Raw genomic sequence first — 22,596 nt, 5'->3', positions numbered from 1 at the left:
AGAGGGCACAGCTAGAGGCGAGGCCCTGAAGAGAACAAGTGCAGCGCCTTGGTGAGGAGGCGGAAGGAAGGCAGGGGAGCTGGCGGAGTGGCCCTGAAGAGCTGCTGGCGGAGGTCAGACGCTGAAGTGGGGCGGATGGGAGGCCAAGGTCGCATAGGATCGCCTGTCTTCCATTCGCAGTGAGTTGAAAACATGGCAGAATTTTCTGTAGTTACTCATTTTAAGAAGGTCACTGGCTGTATATTTTGAGAACAAACTTCAGTGAAGGTCAGGGGACAGCTGTTGTAAGGTTTTTGGAGTATTCACGTGAGAGATGATGGTTTGTCCCAAGGTAGTGGAGGAGGTGAGAAGTGATACTAATATATTTTGAAAGCAGAGGCAACAGGCTTTCCAGAACGAGATGTGAGAGAAGAGATGATGTAAAGATGATTCCACGGTTTTGGATTTGAGCAGTCGTTGCCGAGGTTAGCCAGGGAACCAAGGCTGGGAGAAGTCCGGAGTTCCGTGTCCGATGGGTTCACATGTCTCTTAGAAGACAGCGTTTGTATTTAACTAACCTATCTGGCCTGTCTACCTCTCTCTCTTCACGCTCTTTGGCCACACCCACAGCATGTGGAAGTTCCCGGGCCAGAGATCAAACCCACGCCACGCTGGTTCCTTACCCCACTTACCACAAGGCAACTTCCTCCACACCTCTTAAGGAGGAAGATCCGGCTTTATGACGCCTGGGGAGGTTTAGACACTGGACGGTGAGAGACTGAGGTAGAATCGCATCAATGGAGAATCTAAGTAATGGCAAATAGTACCAGAATCAGAAAAGAAGGTCACCCCATGTTTTCACTCCAGATGGAAAAAAGAGGAAAGCCAGGAGGAGAAACAGATTTAAGGGGAAAGATAGTAGGTTTGGTTTGAGGTGTGGTACCAGTTAATTCATCCAGGTAGAAATATCCACTATATAGTTGGACATGTGTATCATAAAACAGAGATCCAATAAGGAAAGAAATTCAGATTTTGATATAGGCAAACTGAGGGATGATGGCTAAGACCTTAAAAGCTTGTTAGAAAAGAGAAAAAGAAGTAAACAGAGACCCTTGGTGAATCATCTCTTTTAGTGTAAAGAGTCAATGAACAATTAGTCCGATGTGATTAATGACTTGGTTCTGTAAAGACCTACATAGCTGATAGTTGCTAATGATGAAGCTAAGGCAAAACAAGCGAGCACTGAGAAAACACTGTTGCATTTTTCCCCTAGAGATAGATTAATTTCTTTCCAAAAAGCGGTGTCAGTAGACAGCCGATCCTATTTTCTCTTGTTGTTCAATACCATGTATCCTCTGAAGTGTAGCTCAGGTAGGTGTTCACCTGCTGATAGCAGCTGAAATTTACTGAGAACTTACTTTGTGTCACATACTATGCTAAGTGTTCCATTAACTTATTAATCCCCACACCAGTTTTGTGATGTCGGTACTCTTACTGTTTCCCATTTAAATCTTGCTGACTAAAGATTAATTAACTTGTCCAAGGTCGCATAGTTAATGATTTGGGGGGGGGTAGTGAATCCAGGCATAGTAGTGTTAGAATAGCCACTCCGTTTTGCTCCTTTTTTTTAAGCTCTTCCTAGATAGTCCCCGACAGAATTTACCCTTTCTGACTGGCTCTAGATGCTATGATTACTAAGAGTTTTAGGGGTATGTACTGTCAAAGGCTTATAATCTAGGTAGGGACAAGGATACTTCTTAAAATAATAAATAATAATATAAGCTACTCTATGCCAAGTGAAAAATGAGAGGTACAGTAATAAATAATCAGATAGTGAATGGGAAGTTTAGTGAGAGTGTAATCAGAATGTGGGAAGGGGAATAATCAGTCTAGGCACTGGGTTGTTTTAAAAGATGTCATGAAAAGAGCAGAATTTGGTCTAGACGTTAAGGGACCCCCCCCCTTTTTTTTTGGTCTTTTTAGGGCTGCACCCATGGCATATGGAGGTTCCCAGGCCAGAGGTTGAATCAGGAGCTGTAGCTGTCAGCCTACGCCACAGCCACAGCCACACTGGGTCTGAGTCACAACTGTGACCTACACCAGCTCACAGCAATGCCTGATGCTGTAACCCACTGAGCGAGGCGAGGGATCGAACCTGTGTCCTCATGGATGCTAGACAGATTTGTTTCTCCTGAGCCACGACAGGAACTGTCAGAGACATATATTCTTTTGACTGTTGGTGATTGCATATGGTTTGGGGTAAAATAAATGGGAAAATGTCCAAATAATAGTATCAGCTGGAGCAGAGCTATAGGTAAAGGAAAGAGCAAAAGGTATCTGGGATGGGTTCAGTGGTCCAGTTTGGCTGGTTAGTGACCAGAGTGGGTGATCGATTGGAAAGGAATACTGAAGCCAGGTTGTGCACAGCCTTTGGTGGCCACGCACAGAAGGCGGTGAGGTTGCAGTGGCTTCGTTCAGAACTCTGTAATTCTCAACTGAACTGAGAATTATACGACTTGACTTCAATATAAATATTCAAAGAAACATTTTTATTTTATTTCTAGAATGCCAGTTAATGAAAACAGAACGACCAAAGCCAAACACATTTATTATCAGATGTCTTCAGTGGACCACTGTTATAGAGAGAACATTTCATGTAGATACTCCAGAGGAAAGGTAAGAAACTCATTTTTTTTTTTCCATTTTATGAAAAAGGAACAGTCAATCTAAAGATGGATGTGTATCCAAGTTGACCATTTGTAAGTATCTGTAAATACATTTATAAAATGTTATATCCCTTAATAATTCTGTTTCTGGTATAATAAATAAATGACAGGCTTACGCATTACTTAATCAGAAAAACCTCTGGAAGTGCTATAAGAGAGACTTACTTTTTTAAACAGAAAACAGGACATTTCAAGTTAAAATATAAATTAAAGAGGACGTTTTAATCACCAGACTACCTTTTAAAAATTATGTAATTGTGTTCATATTTGGCATTTTAATGCAAGTGACTGCAGAAGGTTTCACATAGCATGTCATTATGCAAATAGCTTTCTGGAGTGTTATGCTGTGAAGGACTCTGAGACTGGGTCTAAGCTCGTTGAGGGGAAAAAAAAACATGCATCACGCTTGCCTGGCATTATCTGTTACCATTGCTAAAGATGGAGGTGGCAGCATATTAATAACTATCACACCAACCTTATCAGCGTCACAGGTCATCTTCCTGATGTACTCTCAGTTTCTGCATCCTCTTCCCCATCCTTGAGTTCTGTCTCAATATCCTCTTACCTAGTGGTTCTGGTACTGAGTTAGGGCCAACAACAGCCGAATCATTTTTCTACACATTATCATATTTGTTCCAAATCAGAAACTTCGTGAAGTTAAATGTTCATTCGCTAGTCTTAATTTTCCAAGTGAATAAATTATATCCTAAGAAACTTGTCTAAGATGTAAAACAAAAACAACCCCACCTCAATGTAAAGTATTATTTTAATCATACTTTTTGGTCAATAAATAGTAAATGGAGGCGTTCCCGTTGTGGCTCAGCAGAAACAAACCCAGTTAGTATCCATGAGGTCATGAGCTTGATCCCTGGCCTCGCTCTGTGGTGTAGGTCACAGACACAGCTCGGATCCTGTGTTGCTGTGGCTGTGGTGTAGGCTGGCAGCTACAGCTCCGATTTGAACCCCTAGCCTGGGAACCTCCATCCATATGCCACAGGTGCGGCCCTAAAAAGACCTAATAAATAAATAAATAGTAAATGGAAATATGTCATTGAATGCTTTAGGAAATGTAGAAAAGAATGAGAAATTGCTCAGAATTCTAATTCTGTAACCAGAGTTGAGGACTGATAGTTATTTTCTTTTATACATCGCCAGTCTTACTCTGTGCAGAGGTATTTAAGTCTTTGGTGGACATAAACTTTGGTATAGCCTCCCTCCCCATGCTGACCTGTCTGCCCTGAACACTTTATATGCTGGATCCTCAGCTTGCATAGTTACCATGCATCTTTCAGATGCGAGCTCAAAACGTCACATTTCCTACAAACCCTTCTCTGACTCTTGTAGACGAGGCAGGACTCCCTGCTGTCTACTTAACGTATCTGCTTGTACCTTTCGTATCAGGTATATCTCCACTGGAATCTTTATTTGCCTTTCTCATTAGACTGTAAGATTCTTGACTGCCACGTATCGTATCTCTTTGCTCATTATTTTATCTTTAGCTCATAGTCCGGGATCCAATGTAGTATTCGTTGACTGGCTGAATGAATGGAACTTCATGTATATTCCTTGAAAATATTCTTAGTGGATTTATAACATCCGACTGAAGCATGATTCACTTTTCCATTTACGTTGGCAAAGCTGGACTTAAGCCATATCTTAACACTAAAATATCTGCTTTGCTATTTCTGCAATAATATCACACTACTTTTGGGAGCAGTTAGTTTTCATTTGCATTTATGATTAGAAGAAAGCAGTTTTAGTAAAAATGAAAAACAGCATATTTATATTTGCCATTGGAGAGTGTTTTTCTATATTCATCTAGAATCTGCTGTTTAGAGACTTTATATGACTTTAATGTTAATGTTAGAGGCAGTGAGAGGTAGAAAAATTCTGTATTTTCTGTTTTTGCCTGTCAGTCTAAAATCCTTACCTGTTGTAAACTGTATCTTTTAAAACCTTCTATTTATTTCATTTTATGATAAAAATTTGGAGTCCTTTTTTCCCCCCCAAAAGATGAGACTGTTGTCTGAGCTGCATTTATTGAATAATCCATTCCTTTCTCACTGATTATAGATAGCATTTACACATTAATATTTGTGTTTTTAGGCTTTTTTTCCCTTTGATTTTCTTCTGTCTTTATAGCGCTAAGACCACATGGTCTTGATTAGAAAACCCTTATAAAATTTTGACATGTAATAAAGCAAAACCTTTAATTATTACTATTTTTTAAAATAGTCTGAACTTAAAAAATTTTTGTTATAGTTGATTTATGATGTTCTGTCAAGATCTACTGTACAGCACAGTGACCTAGTCATATATATATATACATTCTTTTTTTCACATTATCCTAATGTTTCATCGCAAGTGTTTAGACACAGTTCCTGTTCTGTAGAGCAGATTCTCAATTCTTGCCTACTCCAAAGGCAATAGTTTGCATCTACTAACCCCACACTCCCAGTCCCTCCCACCCTTCCCCTCCGTCTTGGCAACCACCAGTCTGTACTCCATGCCCACGTGTTTGTTTCTTTTCTGTGGAAAGGTTCATTTGTGCCAAATATTTAGATTCCACATGTAAGTGATATCATATGGTATTTGTCGTTCTCTTTCTGACTTACCTCACTTAGCATGAGAGTCTCTGGTTCCATCCATGTTGCTGCAAATGGCATTATTTTCTTTTTTTTATGGCTGAGTAGTATTCCATTGTGTATATATACCACATCTTCTTAATCCATTCATCTGTCGATGGACATTTAGGTGGTTTCCATGTCTTGACTGTTGTGAATAGCACTGCAGTAAACATAGGGGTGCGTGTATCTTTTTCAGTGCAAGTTTCTTCCAGATATATGCCCAGGAGTGGGATTGCTGGATCATATGGTAGTTCTATATTTAGTTTTGTAAGGTACCTCCATATCTTTTTCTAATTCTTTTAGGTGGTGGGTTAACTTCTCAATTTAGGACTTTTCCTCTTTTATGAGGAAGGCCTATATTGCTCTGAACTTCTCTCTTAGCACTGCTTTTGTAGCATCTGATAGATTTTGAATGGTTGTGTTTTCATAATGATTTGTCTTGAGGTATGTTTAAATCTGCCTTTTGATTTCTTTGTTGACCCATTGGTTTCTTACTAGCATGTCGTTTAGTCTCCATGTAGTCAGTGTTTTCTCATTTATTTTCCTGTGGTTGATTTCTAGTTTCATGCCACTGTGGTCAGAGAAGATACTTGAAATAATTTCTATACTCTTAAATTTGGTTATTTTTGTGCCCCAGTATGTGGTCAATCCTTGAGAATGTTCCATGTGCACTTGAAAAGAATGTATATTCTGAGTTCTTTGGATGTAATGTCCTGAAAATGTCAGTGAAGTCTAACTTTTCTATTGTGTCATATAGGAGCTCTGTTGCCTTATTGATTTTCTGTCTAGAGGACCTGCCCATTGATGTGAGTGTGGTGTTAAAGTCTCCTACTATTAGTGTATTCCCATCAATTTCTCCTTTTATGTCTGTTAGTATTTGTTGTATGTATTTGAGTGCTTCTAATTGTTTCACCTTTTTTAGTACATTCTTTTAAAAGTTGTGATTAAAAAGCATATGAAATCTACCTCATAACAAATTTTAAGTGTGTATTGTAGTATAAACTATGTGCACATTACTGTAGAGCAGATTAGGTTTTTATCTTGCGTGGCTGAGCTCTGTACCCACTGAATAGCAACTTTCCATCTCCCTCTCTCCTACCCCTGTCAACCACAATTCTACTTTCTGCTTCTGTGAGTCTGAACACCTCATACCTGATCAATACCTCATGTAAGTGGAACCATAACAATATTTGTCCTTTTGTGATTGGTTCATTTCACTTAGCATAATGTCCATGTTGTAGCATATTACAGGATTTCCTTTTTTCAAGAGTGAATAATATTCCATTGTATGTTTATATGGTATTTTCTTTATCCATGAATGAATGACTCCATCAGTGGACATTTAGGTTGTTTCTACCTCTTAGCTATTGTGAATAACTCTGCAATGGACACAGAAGTCCATATATCTCTTTTAGATCCAGATTTCAGTTCTTTGAGATAAATGTGTGGAATTGGGTTTGTTGGATTATAAGATGGTCCTATATTTTTTTAGGAGCTTCCATAGTGTTTCCTATAGCAGCGGTACCGTTTTATATTCTCATCAGCGGCACACAAGGGTTCCAATTTCTCCACATTCTTATCATCTTATAATGGACATTCTAACAAGTGTGATGATACCTCATGCTTTTTGTAAATTAAAAGTTTTTCTTTTGAATCTATCTCCCCATTAGAGTTAATTTGTTTTTATGCCTTCCAGATGTTAGCACAGTGAGCATCAACCTTATCAATAACCAGATAATAAATCAAACTAGGTCCCATGGTTATGTCCACATTTAGACTTTTAGGATGATCAGGAACTCTTATTTGTTTACTTTAGCTTTTAGGTTTTGGTTATATCTCCAAATATGACAAAGCTGAGAGGTTCCTGCTGTCCTAATAAATTAACAGCAAACAAAATCCAGGTTTTTTGTTTGTTTGTTTTAATAATTATAAGTAAGTGTCTTGACCAGATAAACCCTGAAGCCATCAGAATAGCAAGTTGAGATGTTTTAAGTTTTTCTGAAAGTCCAGGCATGTCAACCAGTCCAGCATACACCAACCCCCATGTCATAATTGGAGCCCAGAAAAATAAGCTTCTGGAATCTGCTGGTTGGTTGTACAGTGCCTCAATTTCTCAGTCAATGGGTGCTCCCCTTTATTGAGGGCCCACTGGTAGATGGCCTGTAGGCCCTGGGCACTGGCAGCTAACATTTCTGCTAATGAGTGATCGTGGCAGCTGGGTAGGAGAGTGGCCGTGTGCTTGTCTCTGTTACTGGAGATGAGGAAATGGTCCTTGGGGCTGGAGGACCCATCCCGCCTATGGAACCACTTATCTCATGTGGTTTGACTTGCGTTCCCAAGATGATTAATGATGTTGATCTTCTTTTCTTATGCCTGTTGATCGTTTGTATATCTTCTTTGAAGAAATAATTATTCATGTCTTTTGGCCATTTTAAAAGTCAGGTTATTTGGTTTTTTGCTTTTGAATTGTAGGAGTTCCTTATACATTTTGGTTAACACCTTACATGATTTCTATCATTCCATAGGTTTCCTTTTTACTCTGCTGATTGTTTGATTTGCTGTGCAGCTTTTTAGTTTGATGTACTCCCAACTTGTCTATTTTTGTGTTTATTGCCAAAAAATCATTGCCTAAACCAATGTTAAAAAGCTTTATCCCTTTGTTTTGCTGTAAGAGTTTTCTAGTTTCACATCTTTTCATGTAGTGTAAGATAAGGATTCAGTTTCATTATTTTTTGTGTGGATATCCAGTTTCCCCAATATCCCGTATTGAAGTTACAGTCGTTTCTCCATTTGTAGTCTTGGCACTCTTGTTGAGATCATTTGCCCATATATGCATGGGTTTATTTCTTGGCTATCTATTTTCCAATGACCCATATATGTGTCTTTATGCCAGGACCATATTTTTTTACTATTGTAGCTTTGTAGTGTGTTTTGAAGTCATGAAGTGTGACGCTTCCAGATTTGTTATTCTTTCTCAAGATGATTTTGGCCATTGGGATCCTTTGCAGTTTCATAGATATTTTAGGATTTTGTTCCTATTTCTGCAAAAAAAAAAAAAAAATGCCACTTGAATTTTGATAGGAATTGCATTGAATGTATAGATGACTTTGGTAGTATGAATGTTTCAGTAATATTAAGTATTCTAATCCATGAGCAAAGGATTACTTTTTATTTATTTTCACCAATGTTTGGTAGTTTTTGGTGTACAAATTTTTTGCCTTAACTTGTACCTTAGTTAAATTAATGGCTAAGTAATTCGTTCTTTTCAGTGCTACTGTTAATAAGATTACTTTCTTAATTTCCTTTTTGGATGTTTATTGTCAGTGTATAGAAATAAACCTGATTTATATGTTAATTCTGTATCCTGATATTTTGAATTCATTTGTTCTAAAAGTTTTTTGGTGAAATATTTGGCGTTTTCACAGATAAAATCATGTCATCTGCTAAAAGAGATATTTGTCTTTTGTTTTGTTTTTTGCTTTTTTAGGGCACTACCCATAGCATATGGAGGTTCCCAGGGTAAGAGTCACTAAGTAGAGCTACAGCCGCCACCCTATGCCATAGCCACAGCAAGGCCAGGTCCAAACTGCATCTGCAACCTACACCAGTTCATGGAAACTCCAGATCCTTAACCCACCAAGCGGGCCCAGGGATTGAACCCACAACCTCAAGGTTACTAGTCAGATTTGTTTCTGCTGAGCCACAACAGAGCTCCTAAAAGAGATCATTTTAATTCTTCCTTTCTGATTTGGATGCCTTTTATTTTCTTACCTGATTGCTCTGGCTACGACTTACAATACAATGTTGAATATAAATAAAAAGAGTAGACATCTTTTTCTTACTCTGGTCTTAGAGGAAAATTTTTTAGTTTTTAAAAATCATTGACTACGATGTCAGCTGTAGGCTTTTTATGTGTGGCCTTTTTTATATTGAGGTTTCCTTCTATTCCTAATTTGTTGAGTGTTTTATGATGAAGAGGCATTGAATTTCATCAAATGCTTTTTCTGCATCTGTTGAGATGATCATGTAATTTGTATCCTTCATTCTGTTAATGTGGTGTATCACATTGATTTGTGTGTGTTGCACCATCTTTGAATCCCAGAGGTAAATTCCACTTGGTTAAGGTGTATGATCCTTTTAATGTGCTCATAAATTCAGTTTGCTAGGTTTTTTGTTGTTGTTGTTGTTGTTGTTGAAGAATTTTGCATCTAAGGTCATCAGGGATATTGACTGGTAGTTTTCTTTAAATGTGTGTCTTTTTTGGGCTTTGATATCAGGGTGATGCTGGCCTTATAAAATGTGTTTGAGGAGTTCCCCTCATGCTTCAGAGGAAATGAATCTGACTGGTAACCATGAGGACACAGGTTTGATCCCTGGCCTCACTTAGTGGGTAAAGGATCCAGCATTGCTGTGACCTGTGGTACAGGTTGCACCTGTGTCTTGAATCTGGCATGGCTGTGGCATAGGCTGGCAGCTGTAGCTCCAATTCAACCCCTAGCCTGGGAACCTCCATATGTTGTGTGCACTGCCCTAAAGATATGAAAATAAATGAATAAATAAAATGTGTTTAAAAGTTTTTCCTCTTTTATTTTTGGAAGAGTTTAAGAAGGATTGGTATTTATTCTTTAAATGTTTGATAGAATTTGCAGGTGAAGTCATCTGGTACTAGGGTTTTCTTTGTTAGGGGGTTTATGAGTACTGATTTAATCTCCTTATTTATTGGTTTGTTCAAGCTTTCTATTTTTCCTTGATATCTTGGTGAGTTGTATGTTTTTAGGAATTTATTTCAGTTATTCAGTTTGTTGGCCTCTATTTATAGTAATCTCTTATAGTACTTTTTATTTGTGTAGTATCAGTTTTTTTGTTTTTTTTTTTGGGGGGGGGGCGTCTTTTCAATGACCGCACCTGCGGCATATGGAAGTTCCCAGGCTAGGAGTCTAATCATAGCTGTAGCTGCTGGCCTAAGCCACAGCCACAGCAATGTGGGATCCAGGCCACGTCTGCGACCAGCACCACAGCTCATGGCGACGACGCATCCTTAACCACTGAGCAAGGCCAGGGATCAAACTCTCAACGTCATGGTTCCTAGTCGGATTCATTAACCACTGAGCCACGACAGGAACTCCTGTAGTACCAGTTTTAATGCCTCCTGTCATTTCTGATTTTATTTGAGGGGAGCTTCTCTCCTTTTTTTCCCTAGTTTCACTAAACCTTTGTCAATTTTGTTGGTCTTTTCAAAAAGCCAACTGTTGTTTTCATTGAATATTTCTATTCTCTATTTTGTGTGTTTCTATTCTAATCTTTATTATTTTCTTCCTTCTCCTAACTGTAGGCTTAGTTATTTTATTTCCAGGAATAAAGTATTTCAGTTGAATATTGTAGTAATTTCAGTCAATTATTGATAGTAGTTTAAGATATATGGCCAAGATGATGGAGTAGGAAGACTTGGGCTCACCTCCTCCTACAGGCACATCCCAATTACAACTGTTTATAAAGAAGAACAATCTGAACACTAGCAGGAAAGAATGTTCCAAAACTAAGTATATCAAGTAGGAACTACAATAAAAGGGATGGTAGGAGAGGAAAGAATAGCAGAGGTTCTCCCCAAAGGGCGAGTGGTGCAAGCCTTACGCAAGTACCCAGCACTAGGAAGACATGTACTTAGAATGCCTGACTTTGAAAGCCAGCAGGGCTCACACAGGAATGCTGGAGGGCTATAGGAAACAGACTTGCTCTTAAAGGGCTCATGTAAAATCTCCCTTGCAAAGGCCACAGAGGCCATAATTTGAATTTGCAGGGAGCCTGGGTCAGACCCACTTGTGTGCTTATTGATCTTGGAGAGCCTCCCAGGAAGTCAAAAGGTGACTCTGACTCCTGGGGATGGAGATGCTGGCAGTAGCCATTTTGGAGTGCTTCTTCCATCATAAGGACATTGGTGATGGCAAGAACCGTTTTGAAGTTTTCCCTCTAGCATGTCAGTGCTGGTTGCATTCCTGCCCATCAGCCAGTAAGCCCCAGTCCAGAATCCCCTAGGTCCTGGCTCCACCCACCAGCCCCAGGACCTCACAGGCCTCCCATCCCTGGGACACAGTGTGTCTGGATCAGCCTTGGGAGCCCTCAGGCTCCACAGTCATCAGTGCTGAGACCTGACCCTGCATACCAGTGGGCCAGCACCATCACTGGGACCTCCCAGGACCCAGACCACTGCCCTGGGACACAGCAGGTACTACTAACCAGGTAGCCCCCAAAGCCCCTGGGCCCTGCGGCTGATGAGCCTAAGACCTGGCCCTGACCACCAGCTGATCAGAAGCTGCCCCAGTGCCTAGACGGTAGTGTGCTGCTAGGCTCCATAGGTTGTCTCCTATGTAAGCCCACTTCTCTAAGATGGGAAAATGTAACCAACCTACACAACACATAGAAATAAAAAATGGAGAATTATGTAAAATGAGGAAACAGAAATATGTTTCAGACAAAAGGACAAGATAAAAACCCCCCAAAGAAGAGCTGATCAAAATACAGATAAGCAAACTGCCTGATACAGAGTTCAAGGTAGTGGTAGTGAAGATGTTAGCATATTCAGGAGAAGACTGGATGAGCGCAGGGAGAAGTCCAACCGAAAGTTGGAAAATGTAAAGAACCAAGGAGAGCTAAAGAGTGCAGTAAATGAAATATAAAGATACACTCTTAGGAATCAATAGATGAGATTGTAGGAGTTCCCGTCATGGCGCAGTGGTTAACGAATCCGACTAGGAACCATGAGGGTGCATGTTTGGTCCCTGCCCTTGCTCAGTGGGTTAACTATCTGGCCTTGCCATGAGCTGTGGTGTAGGTTGCAGATGCGGCTCGGATCCCGCGTTGCTGTGGCTCTGGCATAGGCCAGCGGCTGCAGCTCCGATTAGACCCCTAGCCTGGGAACCTCCATATGCCGTGGGAGTGGCCCAAGAAATAGCAAAAAGACAAAAAAAAAAAAAAAAAGATTGTAGATGGACAAAACAGTGAACTGGAAGATAAGAGTAGTGGATATCACCAACGTTGAACAGAAAGAAGAAAAGGAATTTTCAAAAATAAGGTTAGTTTAAGAGACCAGGGACAACATGAGGCATTCTGTCATTCACATTATAAGAGATCTCAGAAGGATACGAGAGAAAGAAAGAGGCAGAGAACTTATTTCAGTAAATAATAGCTGAAAACGTTCCTAACCTGGGAAAGGAAATAACATCCATATCCAGGAGATACAAAGAGTCCAAACAAAATGAATCCAAAGTGATTCACACAGATATACATTGTAATTAAAATGGCAAAATTTAAAGAGAGAGGGCATCTTAAAAATAGCACGTGGAGGAGTTCCCGTCGTGGTTTAGTGGTTAACGAATCCGACTAGGAATCATGAGGTTGCGGGTTCGATCCCTGGCCTTGCTCAGTGGGTTAAGGATCCAGCGTTGCCGTGAGCTATGGTGTAGGTTGCAGATGCGGCTCAGATCTGGCCTTGCTGTGGCTCTAGCATAGGCCAACAGCTACAGCTCCAATTCCATCCCTAGCCTGGGAACCTCCATATGCTGTGAGACTGGCCCCAGAAATGGCAAAAAGACAAAAAAAAAAAAAAAAGGAAAAATAGCAAGTGAAAAGCAAGTAGTTATGGACAAGGGAATTTTCATAAGACTATTAGCTGAATTTTCATAGAAACTTTGCAGGCCAGAAAAGAATGGGACGATATATTCAAAGTGATGGAAAAAACCTACAACCAAGAATGCTTTACCTACCAAGGCTGTCATTCAGATTTAAAGGAGACATAAATAGTCTTACAGACAGACACTGAAAGAGTTCAGGACCACTAAATCAGCTATAGAAGAAATGTTCAAGGGACTTCCTTCAGTGAGAAAAGACTGCAACTAGAAAATATGAAAATTATTGGAGCAAACATCTCATCGGTATGAGGCAAAAGTATAGTAGTGGTAGTAGATCAACCACTTATAAAGCTAGTAGAAAGCTTAGAAGATAAAAAAAATCATCTGTTGCCACAGTAAGTAGTTAAGGAACACACACACAAAAATGCTGTAAAATATAATATCTAAAACATTAAATGTGTGGGTGAGTGGGTTGTTAGAATGTGTTTGAAGTTAAATGATTGTCAGCTTAGAAAATTACATATGATATTAATATAATACAAATACGATACTAAAGCTAGTCACTCTGTTACAAGGAAGAGAACAAAAGAAGAAAGGGGAGCGAAAAAGAATTACTGAAACAACCAGAAAGTAATAAACAAAATGGCAATAAATACGTATCTATCAAACTACTTTAAATGGAAATGGAATAAATGCTCAACTCAAAAGAAAGAGTGGCTGAATGGATACAAAAGGAAGACTGTATATGTGCTGCCTATAAGAGACTTACTTCAGACGTATTCCACAGAGACTGACAGTAAGAGGGTGGAAAAGGGTATTAAATGAAAATGAAGTGTTTATATTAGACAAAATAGACTTCAAAACAAAGCCTGTAGCAAGAGACAAAAGGACATAGCATGATGATCAAGGAATCAATCCAAGAATAACATAAAAATTAAATACACACACACCCAACATGGGAGAAATATTTACAAATGTAAGGGAGATACTAACAGTTGCACAATAATAAGGGGTTTTCACTTCTCACTTACATCAGGGATCAGTGGGCAGATCATCCAAACAGAATAATCAGTAAGGTAACACTGGCCTTAAATTTCACATAAGACCAGATAGATGGACTTTACTAGGTACATATGAAACATTCCATCCAAAACCAGGGGAATACACTTTTTTTCAAATTCACATGGAACACTTTCTAGGATACATCACGTTAGGCCACAAAATAAGTCTCAATAAATTTAAGATATCTTTTCTGACTATGAAGGTTTTAGACTAGAAATTACCTACAAGAGAGAAATGGCAGAAAACACAAACACATGGCAGCTAAGACAATATGCTCTAAACAACTAGTGGATTACTAAAGAAATGATAGAGAAAATTTTAAAAGTACTTTGAGACAAATGAACATGGAAACAACAATTCAAAGTCTGAGGGACATAGCAAAAGCAGTTCTAAGAGGGAGGTTTGTACTGATAGAAGCCTACTCAGGAAACAAAAAAATCTCAAGTAAGCACCCTAACCTTCCATCTAAGGAAGTCTAGAAGAATAAACAAAACCCAAAGTTAGTAGGACATAAATTATAAAGACTGGAGCAGAATAAATAAACTAGAGACTTAAAAAAAAAATCAATGAAATAAAAGCTGGTTCTTTGAAAAAGTAAACTAAAGTAAAATGCCTTGAGCCAAACTCATCAAGGAAATCAGAGAAAAGGACCCAAATAATAAAATCTGAAATGAAAGAGGAGACATTACAAACCACAACCAGAGAAAAAGGATCCTAGGTGGTTACTCTGAACAGTTACACACCAGTAAAATGGACGGCATAGACACAGTGGATAAATTCCTAGAGATGCACATTCTCCCAAGACTCAACCAGGAAGGAATAGAAAATAGGAACTGACTGATTACCAGTAATGGAATTGACTAAGTTTAAAAATAAAACCTTCCAACAAATAAAAGCCCAGGCCAGACAGCTTCTCAGGTGAACTCTACCAAACATTTAAAGAAGAGCTTACAGGAGTTCCCATCGTGGCGCAGTGGTTAACGAATCCGCCTAGGAACCATGAGGTTTCAGGTTCCTTCCCTGGCCTCGCTCAGTGGGTTAAGGGATCCAGCATTGCCGTGAGTTGTGGTATAGGTCGCAGATGTGGCTCAGATCCCGTGTTGCTGTGGCTGTGGTGTAGGCCGGTAGCTGTAGCTCTGATTTGACCCCCTAGCCAGGGAATCTCCATATGCCACGGGTGCAGTCCTAGAAAATACAAAAAAAATAAATAAATAAGAGCTTACACTTCTCCTTCTTTAAGCTGTTCTAAAAACTTGAAGAGGAAAGAGTGCTTAAATAAATGATGTTGGGAAAAGTGGACAAGCTTCATGCAAAGGAATGAAACCAAACAACTTGCTTATATTATATACATAACCTCAGAATTAAATGCTTAAATGTGAGACCTGAAATCATAAAACTACTAAAAGAAAACATTGTCAGTATGCTCTTTGACATCAGTCTTAGCAATATTTTTTTGATACGTCTCCTCAGACAAGGGGAACAAAAACAGAAATAAGCAAATAACACATCCAACAAAGCTTCTACACAGTAAAACCACCATCAAGACAAAAAAGCAACTTGCTAAATGGGAAAAAACATTTAAAAATGGTATATCTGATAAGGGGTTAATATCCAACATACACAAAAGAACTCTCACAAGACTCAATTTCAGAAAAACAACCTGATTTCAAAAATGGACATAGGATCTGAATAGACTTTTTTCAAGGAAATGGCCAACAAACCCATGAAAAGATGTTCAGTGTCACTAACTACCAGGAAAATGGAAATCAAAGCCACAAATAGCTATCACCTCACACCTGTTAGAAGGGGTATTATCAGACAAGAAATAACAAGTGCTGATGAGGATGGAGAAAAGGGAACTTTTGTACACTGTTGGTGGGGATGTGTATTATTCCAGCCACTATAGAAAACAGTGTGGAGGTTCCTCAGAAATTGAAAATTATATTAACATATGATTTAGCAAGATCATATGTTAATAAACATGGTTATTTTTCCAAAAAAAATATTAATTTGAAAAGAATATGTGCACCCCTATGTCCATTGCAATATGGTAGCCAAGATATGGAAGCATCCTTAGTGTCCATCCATAGATGAGTGGATAAAGAAGATGTGTTAAGTATCTTGGAATATAATGGAATGCTACTCAACCATAAAAAAGAACAAACTCTTGCCATGACAGCGTGGCTGGATGTAGATTATTATGCTAAGTAATTTAGGTCAGGTGGAGAAGAACAAAAACCATATGACTTCACTTATATGTGGAATCTAAAAAACAAATCAGGAGTTCCCTGGTGTCTCAGTGGCTAAGGTCTGATGTTGTTACTGCTGTGGCATGGCTTTGATCCCTAGCCCAGTAACTTCTGCATGCTGCAGGTGTGGACCAAAACAAGAAAGAAAAATGAAATCAAATGAACAAGCTAAACAGAAATAGACTCATAGACCCAGAGAAAAGCAGGTGGTTGCCAGATAAGGAGGCTGCAAAGAAAAAAATGTGATATAATGGATCATTTCACAATGTATATTTATATTTTTTAAGAGTTTTTAAAGTGCAGAGCAAAGAAAAATTATTTCTACAGTTTGTAACCTGTAGGCCTGCTGTAAAAGAAACACCAGCAAAGTATTCTTCAGATAGAATAAAAAGAGTCCCAAATGGGAGGAGAGTGGTAAGAATGAATGAAAAAAATTAAAATAGTAAATATATTATCATCACTCATTTGGCTTAATTTATTTTGTGGAGAGTGAAACAATCTAAAGTAATAACATAGAAATTGAGATTGAGGGGACAATGGAGTTTATTTCTAAAGCTGTCAGTGCATTTTCTGGAAAGAGTTACAAGTATTGACATGTTAGACTTTGCTAAGTTGAGGGCTAATGTTATAATTTCAAGGATAACTACTTAAAGCAAGAGTATGATGATCACAAAGCTTCTCTGAAGAGAGGGAGACTCAGAAGTTATTTATTCCAATATGTTTTATAAGTCGACTCTAAGTTAAGGATTGTTTTTAAATAATGCAGAAAAAGAGATGGTTGAAAAGACTGAAGGAAAACTAAACCGGAATTCTTAATAAAATCTAAGCTAATAAAACAAATGTAGAAGGGAAAAGAGGAAAATAAGACGAAATAAGCAGAAAAAATAGTGGACTCATGGGCCCCCATATAAATAATTGCATTAAATATTAATATACTAAATAACCACAATTAGGAGTCCCCTTGCAGTATAGCAAGTTAAGGATCCAGCACTGTCACTGCAGCAGCTTGGGTGGCTGCTATGGTGCAGGTTGGATCCCCGCCAACCTGGGAGCTTTCACATGCTGCAGTGCGGCCAGAAAAAATACTGCTGTTAAAACAGAGTTTCAAAATTGATGAAAATGAAATCTTCTTCCTTCAATGTTGTCTGTAAAAGTCGCGCTTTAAATATAAAGACAATGCTAGGTTATTTCATGCAATCAATAAGCATAAAAAGGAGATTTGCTGTATTAGATTTTAAAGTAAAATAATATTACTAGAGACTTGTAAGATATCTTATAATTAAAACATCAGTCGAGCTGGATGATACAAGATCATGAATATGTATACATGCAATAACAAAGAGTAGACAATCCCACAATCATATTTGGAGATACAAAAATTTCTTTCAATAATTGATAGAGTAGTTAGAAAATCAGCAAAGACATAGAATTATACTATCAACCACCTTGATGAAATATTGAAATTTTATGAAATACTGTACCCCAAATTGACAGAATACACATGGTTTTTAAATGCATATGGTTCATTTGCCAGAACATAATCATGAATTATAAAATCAAGTGAATAAGAGAAATCAAGTGAATAAGAGAACTAGAAAAACTCTAAGTATTTGGAAATTAAATAGCCTACCTCCTTAGCAGTCATTGAATCAAAAGCAAAATTCAAAAATAGAGCCATTATAAATTACAGCTGACCTTTGAATAATATGTGTTTGGAATCTGACTAGGAACCATGAGGTTGCGGGTTCGGTCCCTGCCCTTGCTCAGTGGGTTAACGATCGGGCGTGGCCGTGAGCTGTGGTGTAGGTTGCAGACGCGGCTCGGATCCCGCGTTGCTGTGGCTCTGGCGTAGGCCGGTGGCTACAGCTCCGATTCGGCCCCTAGCCTGGGAACCTCCATATGCCGCGGGAGCGGCCCAAGAAATGGCAAAAAGACAAAAATAAAAATAAAAAAAATAAAAATTAAAAAAAAATTTTGAATCATTTACCATGCTTTTATTAATGGGATTTTTCCCCTTGTTTTTATAGGGAAGAATGGACAGAAGCTATCCAGGCTGTAGCAGACAGACTTCAGAGGCAAGAGGAGGAGAGAATGAATTGTAGTCCAACTTCACAAATTGATAATATAGGAGAGGAAGAGATGGATGCTTCTACAACCCATCATAAAAGAAAGGTAGAAAAGAAGCACTCATTTTTCTATTTAGCACAGCATTTATGTGTGTGGAATAAATATGTTAACAACTGACATTTGGAAAAAATCATCAGCCGATTATCTTAGAATATGCCATTATGTCAATGTGGTGGATGGTTTTTATTCAGGTGAATCTTAAACCTGTTGTTGAAAAGCAAATAATTACAACATGACTTTTATTTTAGTGTTTCAGCAATTAGCTCTGAATGCTGATAGGGCTTGTTAGGAAGTGGTGACTGATGTGCTATCATAAGACTTTATAATTTTCATTTTCCCCTTATTGTTTTTAAATCTATTTTAGAAACTTGGAAATAAAATGTTTTCCATAATGACTTGGTCCTTTGCCATTTGGCATCCTGTGTTCTCCTAAAAGCAGAAGCCGAAATGGCTCTGGTGTGCTTCCTGCTTGGTGCCCCGGCCTCACTAATGTCAGCAGGAAAGCGAACAGTCTTGGAAATTACAGCTTTTTATTTTAACGGCTGCTTCTGGGCCAGTCAGGGAAACAGATTTTTCCTTCCTCAGTGCTCCAGAATAATAAGCACCAATTTATGTATTTATTGGAATTGTAAATTATATTTTTCATTGCTATAGAAAATTGAAAAACAACTCCCTTATATAAAAAAATGATATTTGAGATTAATCTAAAGATACAGGTGTTCCACATAGATGAACATGCCATTTTTGATGTTAGAATATATTGTTATAATAGATTTTAAATTAATCTTCAGGTAGGAAAACACTAATTCCTAAGGTAATTATCCATGTAATTTGGTAATAGGCAGTGATTAAGAATTCTGTAAAGTTAGACTGCCTGAGTTCAAATCCTCTTTTATTTCTGTATGCTAATTTAACCATGTGAACTTGGAGAGCTCTGCAGTCACAACTTAATTATCCTGTCACTATCTGAAATTCCTGTTCTCATTAGAATAATATTCTGTGCTTGATCTTGGCTAGATGTCTGAGAACCCTACGTGTCTTGCTTGAAGACTTACCCTCTAGTTGTTAGTTGAACTGTACCCCTCTTCTCTTTGGAGTCACCTGAACTGCCCCCGCCCTTGTTCCTCAGTCACTGCAAAGAGAAGAGCACTAGCTTTGCCCACTTACTCAAGAAAGCTGCTTTGGCTCATGTATATACACATGTACACAATTAATTTGAAATTTGAATATCCTCATAAATTTAAATTCAGATCTTGATTAATCTTATCCTTTGAGTAATGAAGTACCTCATTCAAGAACCAACCTTTATCAGCTTTACCCTGTTTCAGTCTAGAATTCCTAAAATTCTGCTTAATAACGATTAAGAATAAGATGGTATTTAAGCAGTTAGAGGTTGAAAATGGGGAGTTTATAACAATAACTAGAAATACTGTTACGGATAGATGTAAGAATTTTGGAAATGAATATGGAAATTTGCCAGAAGAACTTTGAAGGGTGACAAGTATGTTGGAGTTCCTGTCCAAAGCACAGCGGAAACATCTGACTAGGAACCATGAGGTTGCGGGTTCGATCCCTGGCCTCGCTCAGTGGCTTAAGGATCCAGTGTTGCCGTGAGCTGTGGTGGGGGTCGCAGACACGACTCAGATCTGGCTTTGCTGTGGCTCTGGAGTAGGCCAGCAGCAACAGCTCTGATTAGACCCCTAACCTGGGAAACTCCATATGCCACGGGTGCAGCCCTAAGTAAAAAAGTCAAAAAAAAAAAAAAGAGTGACAAGTATTCTGAAAGATATAAACATGGAAATATATGGCAGATAGCACTTTTTCTATTAAGTTTTATAAATGATTATAAAAGCATAATACATTTTCCTATTTTCAGTTACTAGTGTTGATTATCTTAGAGTTTATCACTTCCATTAATTACCACGTACAGGCATTTATATATGCTTATTTTGTGCTAGGCTCTGAGCAGTACTTTTATATATATTTATCTCATTTAATCCTCATAGGAATCACACGTGGGTACTGCTATTATCACACTTGACAGTTCAGTTATCTGATGTTTAGAAAAGTTAACTATCTTATTCAAGCATATAATGACTTTACAAACTATGCAACTTCAGTGTACAGTCTTTCTTTTTATTGATTCATATCTATCTTGAGCTTCTACAATCTCTACAATTGTTATACTCATAACCAAGCTATATTAGAAACAAAATTATACAAATAGTCTCTCTTATGATTATACTCTGTCCCTCAAAATAGTTTGTCAAATAATTGCATGTACACAGTGCTGGAATATTATTAGTTAATTTCATTTTACATTAGAGCACTCTTGGAAAAATCAGTAGAATTTTACTATTATGGAAAGAATACTCTTGGAAAGTGAGGTTTTGTTGTCATGCTGCTTGAATTCAAGTCCTGGATCTACCATGTACGTAATTGTGGGGAAAGTTTCTTAATCCTTCTGTCCTTTAGTCCCTTCTTCTATAGAAGGGAGGTAACAGTGGTCTTTACAGAGTTGTCAATTTTAAAACATTGTTGGGAGTGTATGTAAAGTGGGTACATACTAAGTGCTCAATGAATACTACCTATTATTGTTAGCTAGTATTTCACTTTATCCACGTAAAGATACATAAACAGGGAGTTCCTGTTGTGGCTCAGCAGTAAAGAGCTCGACTAGGATCCATGAGGACACAGGTTTGATCCCTGGCTTTGCTCAGTAGGTTAATACTTGATGTTGCCGTGAGCTGCAGTGTAGGTCGCAGACGTGGCTCTGATCTGGCGTGGCTGTGGTGTAGGCTGGCAGCTGCAGCTCCAATTCGACCCCTACCCTGAGAACTTCCATATGCCGCAGATTCAGCCCTGAAAAGACAAAAAAAAAAAAAAAAGAAGATATATAAACAACGACATAGTTTTGAAGCAGTCTCCTAGAATAGAGAATTGTAGGATACTGAACTGAGACTGAGAGACATTGAAACTATGTCTCCAGGTATTTTGAATTTTGGAGGGTCCATTGTCTTATTTGACCTTATTTCCATTGTGATTTTTTATTTCATTTAAAATGAAGTAGCATAAAATAGTTTGAAATAAAGAGTGCAGAAAAAGAACATTTGTATCACTATTTTAAAATGATCCGAATAACTTGGTTCAAAGGGTGAAATTTTACTGTCACTTCCTTAAGATAAGGGACTCGAAACTACCGCTGACCCTTGAACAGCACCGAGGCTTGGTGAGCCCACCATAGTCGGCCCTCTCTGCCCCCAGTTCGTCCATATCTGTGGTTTCTCTGAAGCGGCAGTTTCTCCATATCCATGGTTCCTTTGTGTCTGTGATTCTGCTTTTGAGGATTCGACCAACAGCAGATGATGTAGTACTGTGCTACTTACTATTGGAAAAAAATCCACACTTAAGTGGATCTACACAGCTGAAACCCATGTTGTCCAAGAGTGAATTGTATATCCTTTATTTGTGTCAGTTATAAAAAGAATCATGGAAGTTCAGATTCTGAGATAAGTACACCCTTCTCATAATTCATAGAGTGTATTTCCTTCTTTGTTCACTTTTGGACAAATGGGTACTAGGATAGAAAGAAAAGCTACTGGTTATGGCAGCTGTGTTGAGAATTGTCCTAACTGGCTCTGTGTCACCTGGATCGGATAAATGCTTATTTTCTGTAGTGGTAGAGTATTACTACAGTATCTCCTCTGCAGCTTGAAAACTCATGGAGAGGGAAAGATATTGGTGGTGTAGAGAAGAAGCACAGGCTTTGCAACCAGATTCAAGTGCTAATAGTTCTTTAAATTAAAAAATGATGTTTTGGAATTCCTATTGTGGCTCAGCAGTAACAAACCTGATTATTATCCATGAGGACACAGGGTTCAGTTCCTGGCCCTGCTCAGTGGGTGAAGGATCTGGCATGGCTGTGAGCTGCAGTGTAGGTTGCAGATGGTGGCTAGGATCCAGCATTGCTGTGGTGTAGGCTGGCAGTTGCAGCTCCGATTTGACCCCTAGCCTGGGAACTTGCACATGCCACAGATGTGGCCCAAAATAGACCAAAAATAAAAAAATTAGGAGTTCCCATTGTGGCTCAGCAGAAACGAATCTGACTAGTATCTGTGAGGATGCAGGTTTGATCCCTGGCCTCCCTCAGTGGGGTAAAATACCAGCGTTTCCATGAGCTGTGGTGTAGGTCGCAGATGCG

The 22,596-nt window shown here is 38.6% G+C and overlaps 1 protein-coding gene and 1 pseudogene across 8 annotated transcripts in view; one reads left to right on the top strand and one right to left on the bottom strand.

Moving 5' to 3' along the window:
- Positions 1-22,596, top strand: part of AKT3 (AKT serine/threonine kinase 3) — a 300,281-nt gene that overhangs the window by 153,551 nt on the left and 124,134 nt on the right. For all 8 annotated transcript variants that reach the window (XR_002336106.1, XM_021063994.1, XM_005667942.3 and 5 more), the window contains 2 exon segments: positions 2,544-2,655; positions 18,296-18,440. Coding sequence is in view for 7 of the 8 variants with exons in the window: in XM_021063994.1 (XP_020919653.1) it covers positions 2,544-2,655; positions 18,296-18,440 (257 nt within the window). In the remaining variant the exon portion in view is untranslated.
- LOC110255583 lies at positions 6,937-9,696 on the bottom strand (annotated as a pseudogene).

Source organism: Sus scrofa, chromosome 10 (assembly GCF_000003025.6).
Source record: "Sus scrofa isolate TJ Tabasco breed Duroc chromosome 10, Sscrofa11.1, whole genome shotgun sequence".
Classification (NCBI taxonomy): Eukaryota; Metazoa; Chordata; class Mammalia; order Artiodactyla; family Suidae; genus Sus; species Sus scrofa.
The sequence above is the reverse complement of the archived record's forward strand: the minus strand, read 5'-3'. Positions and strand labels throughout refer to the sequence as shown.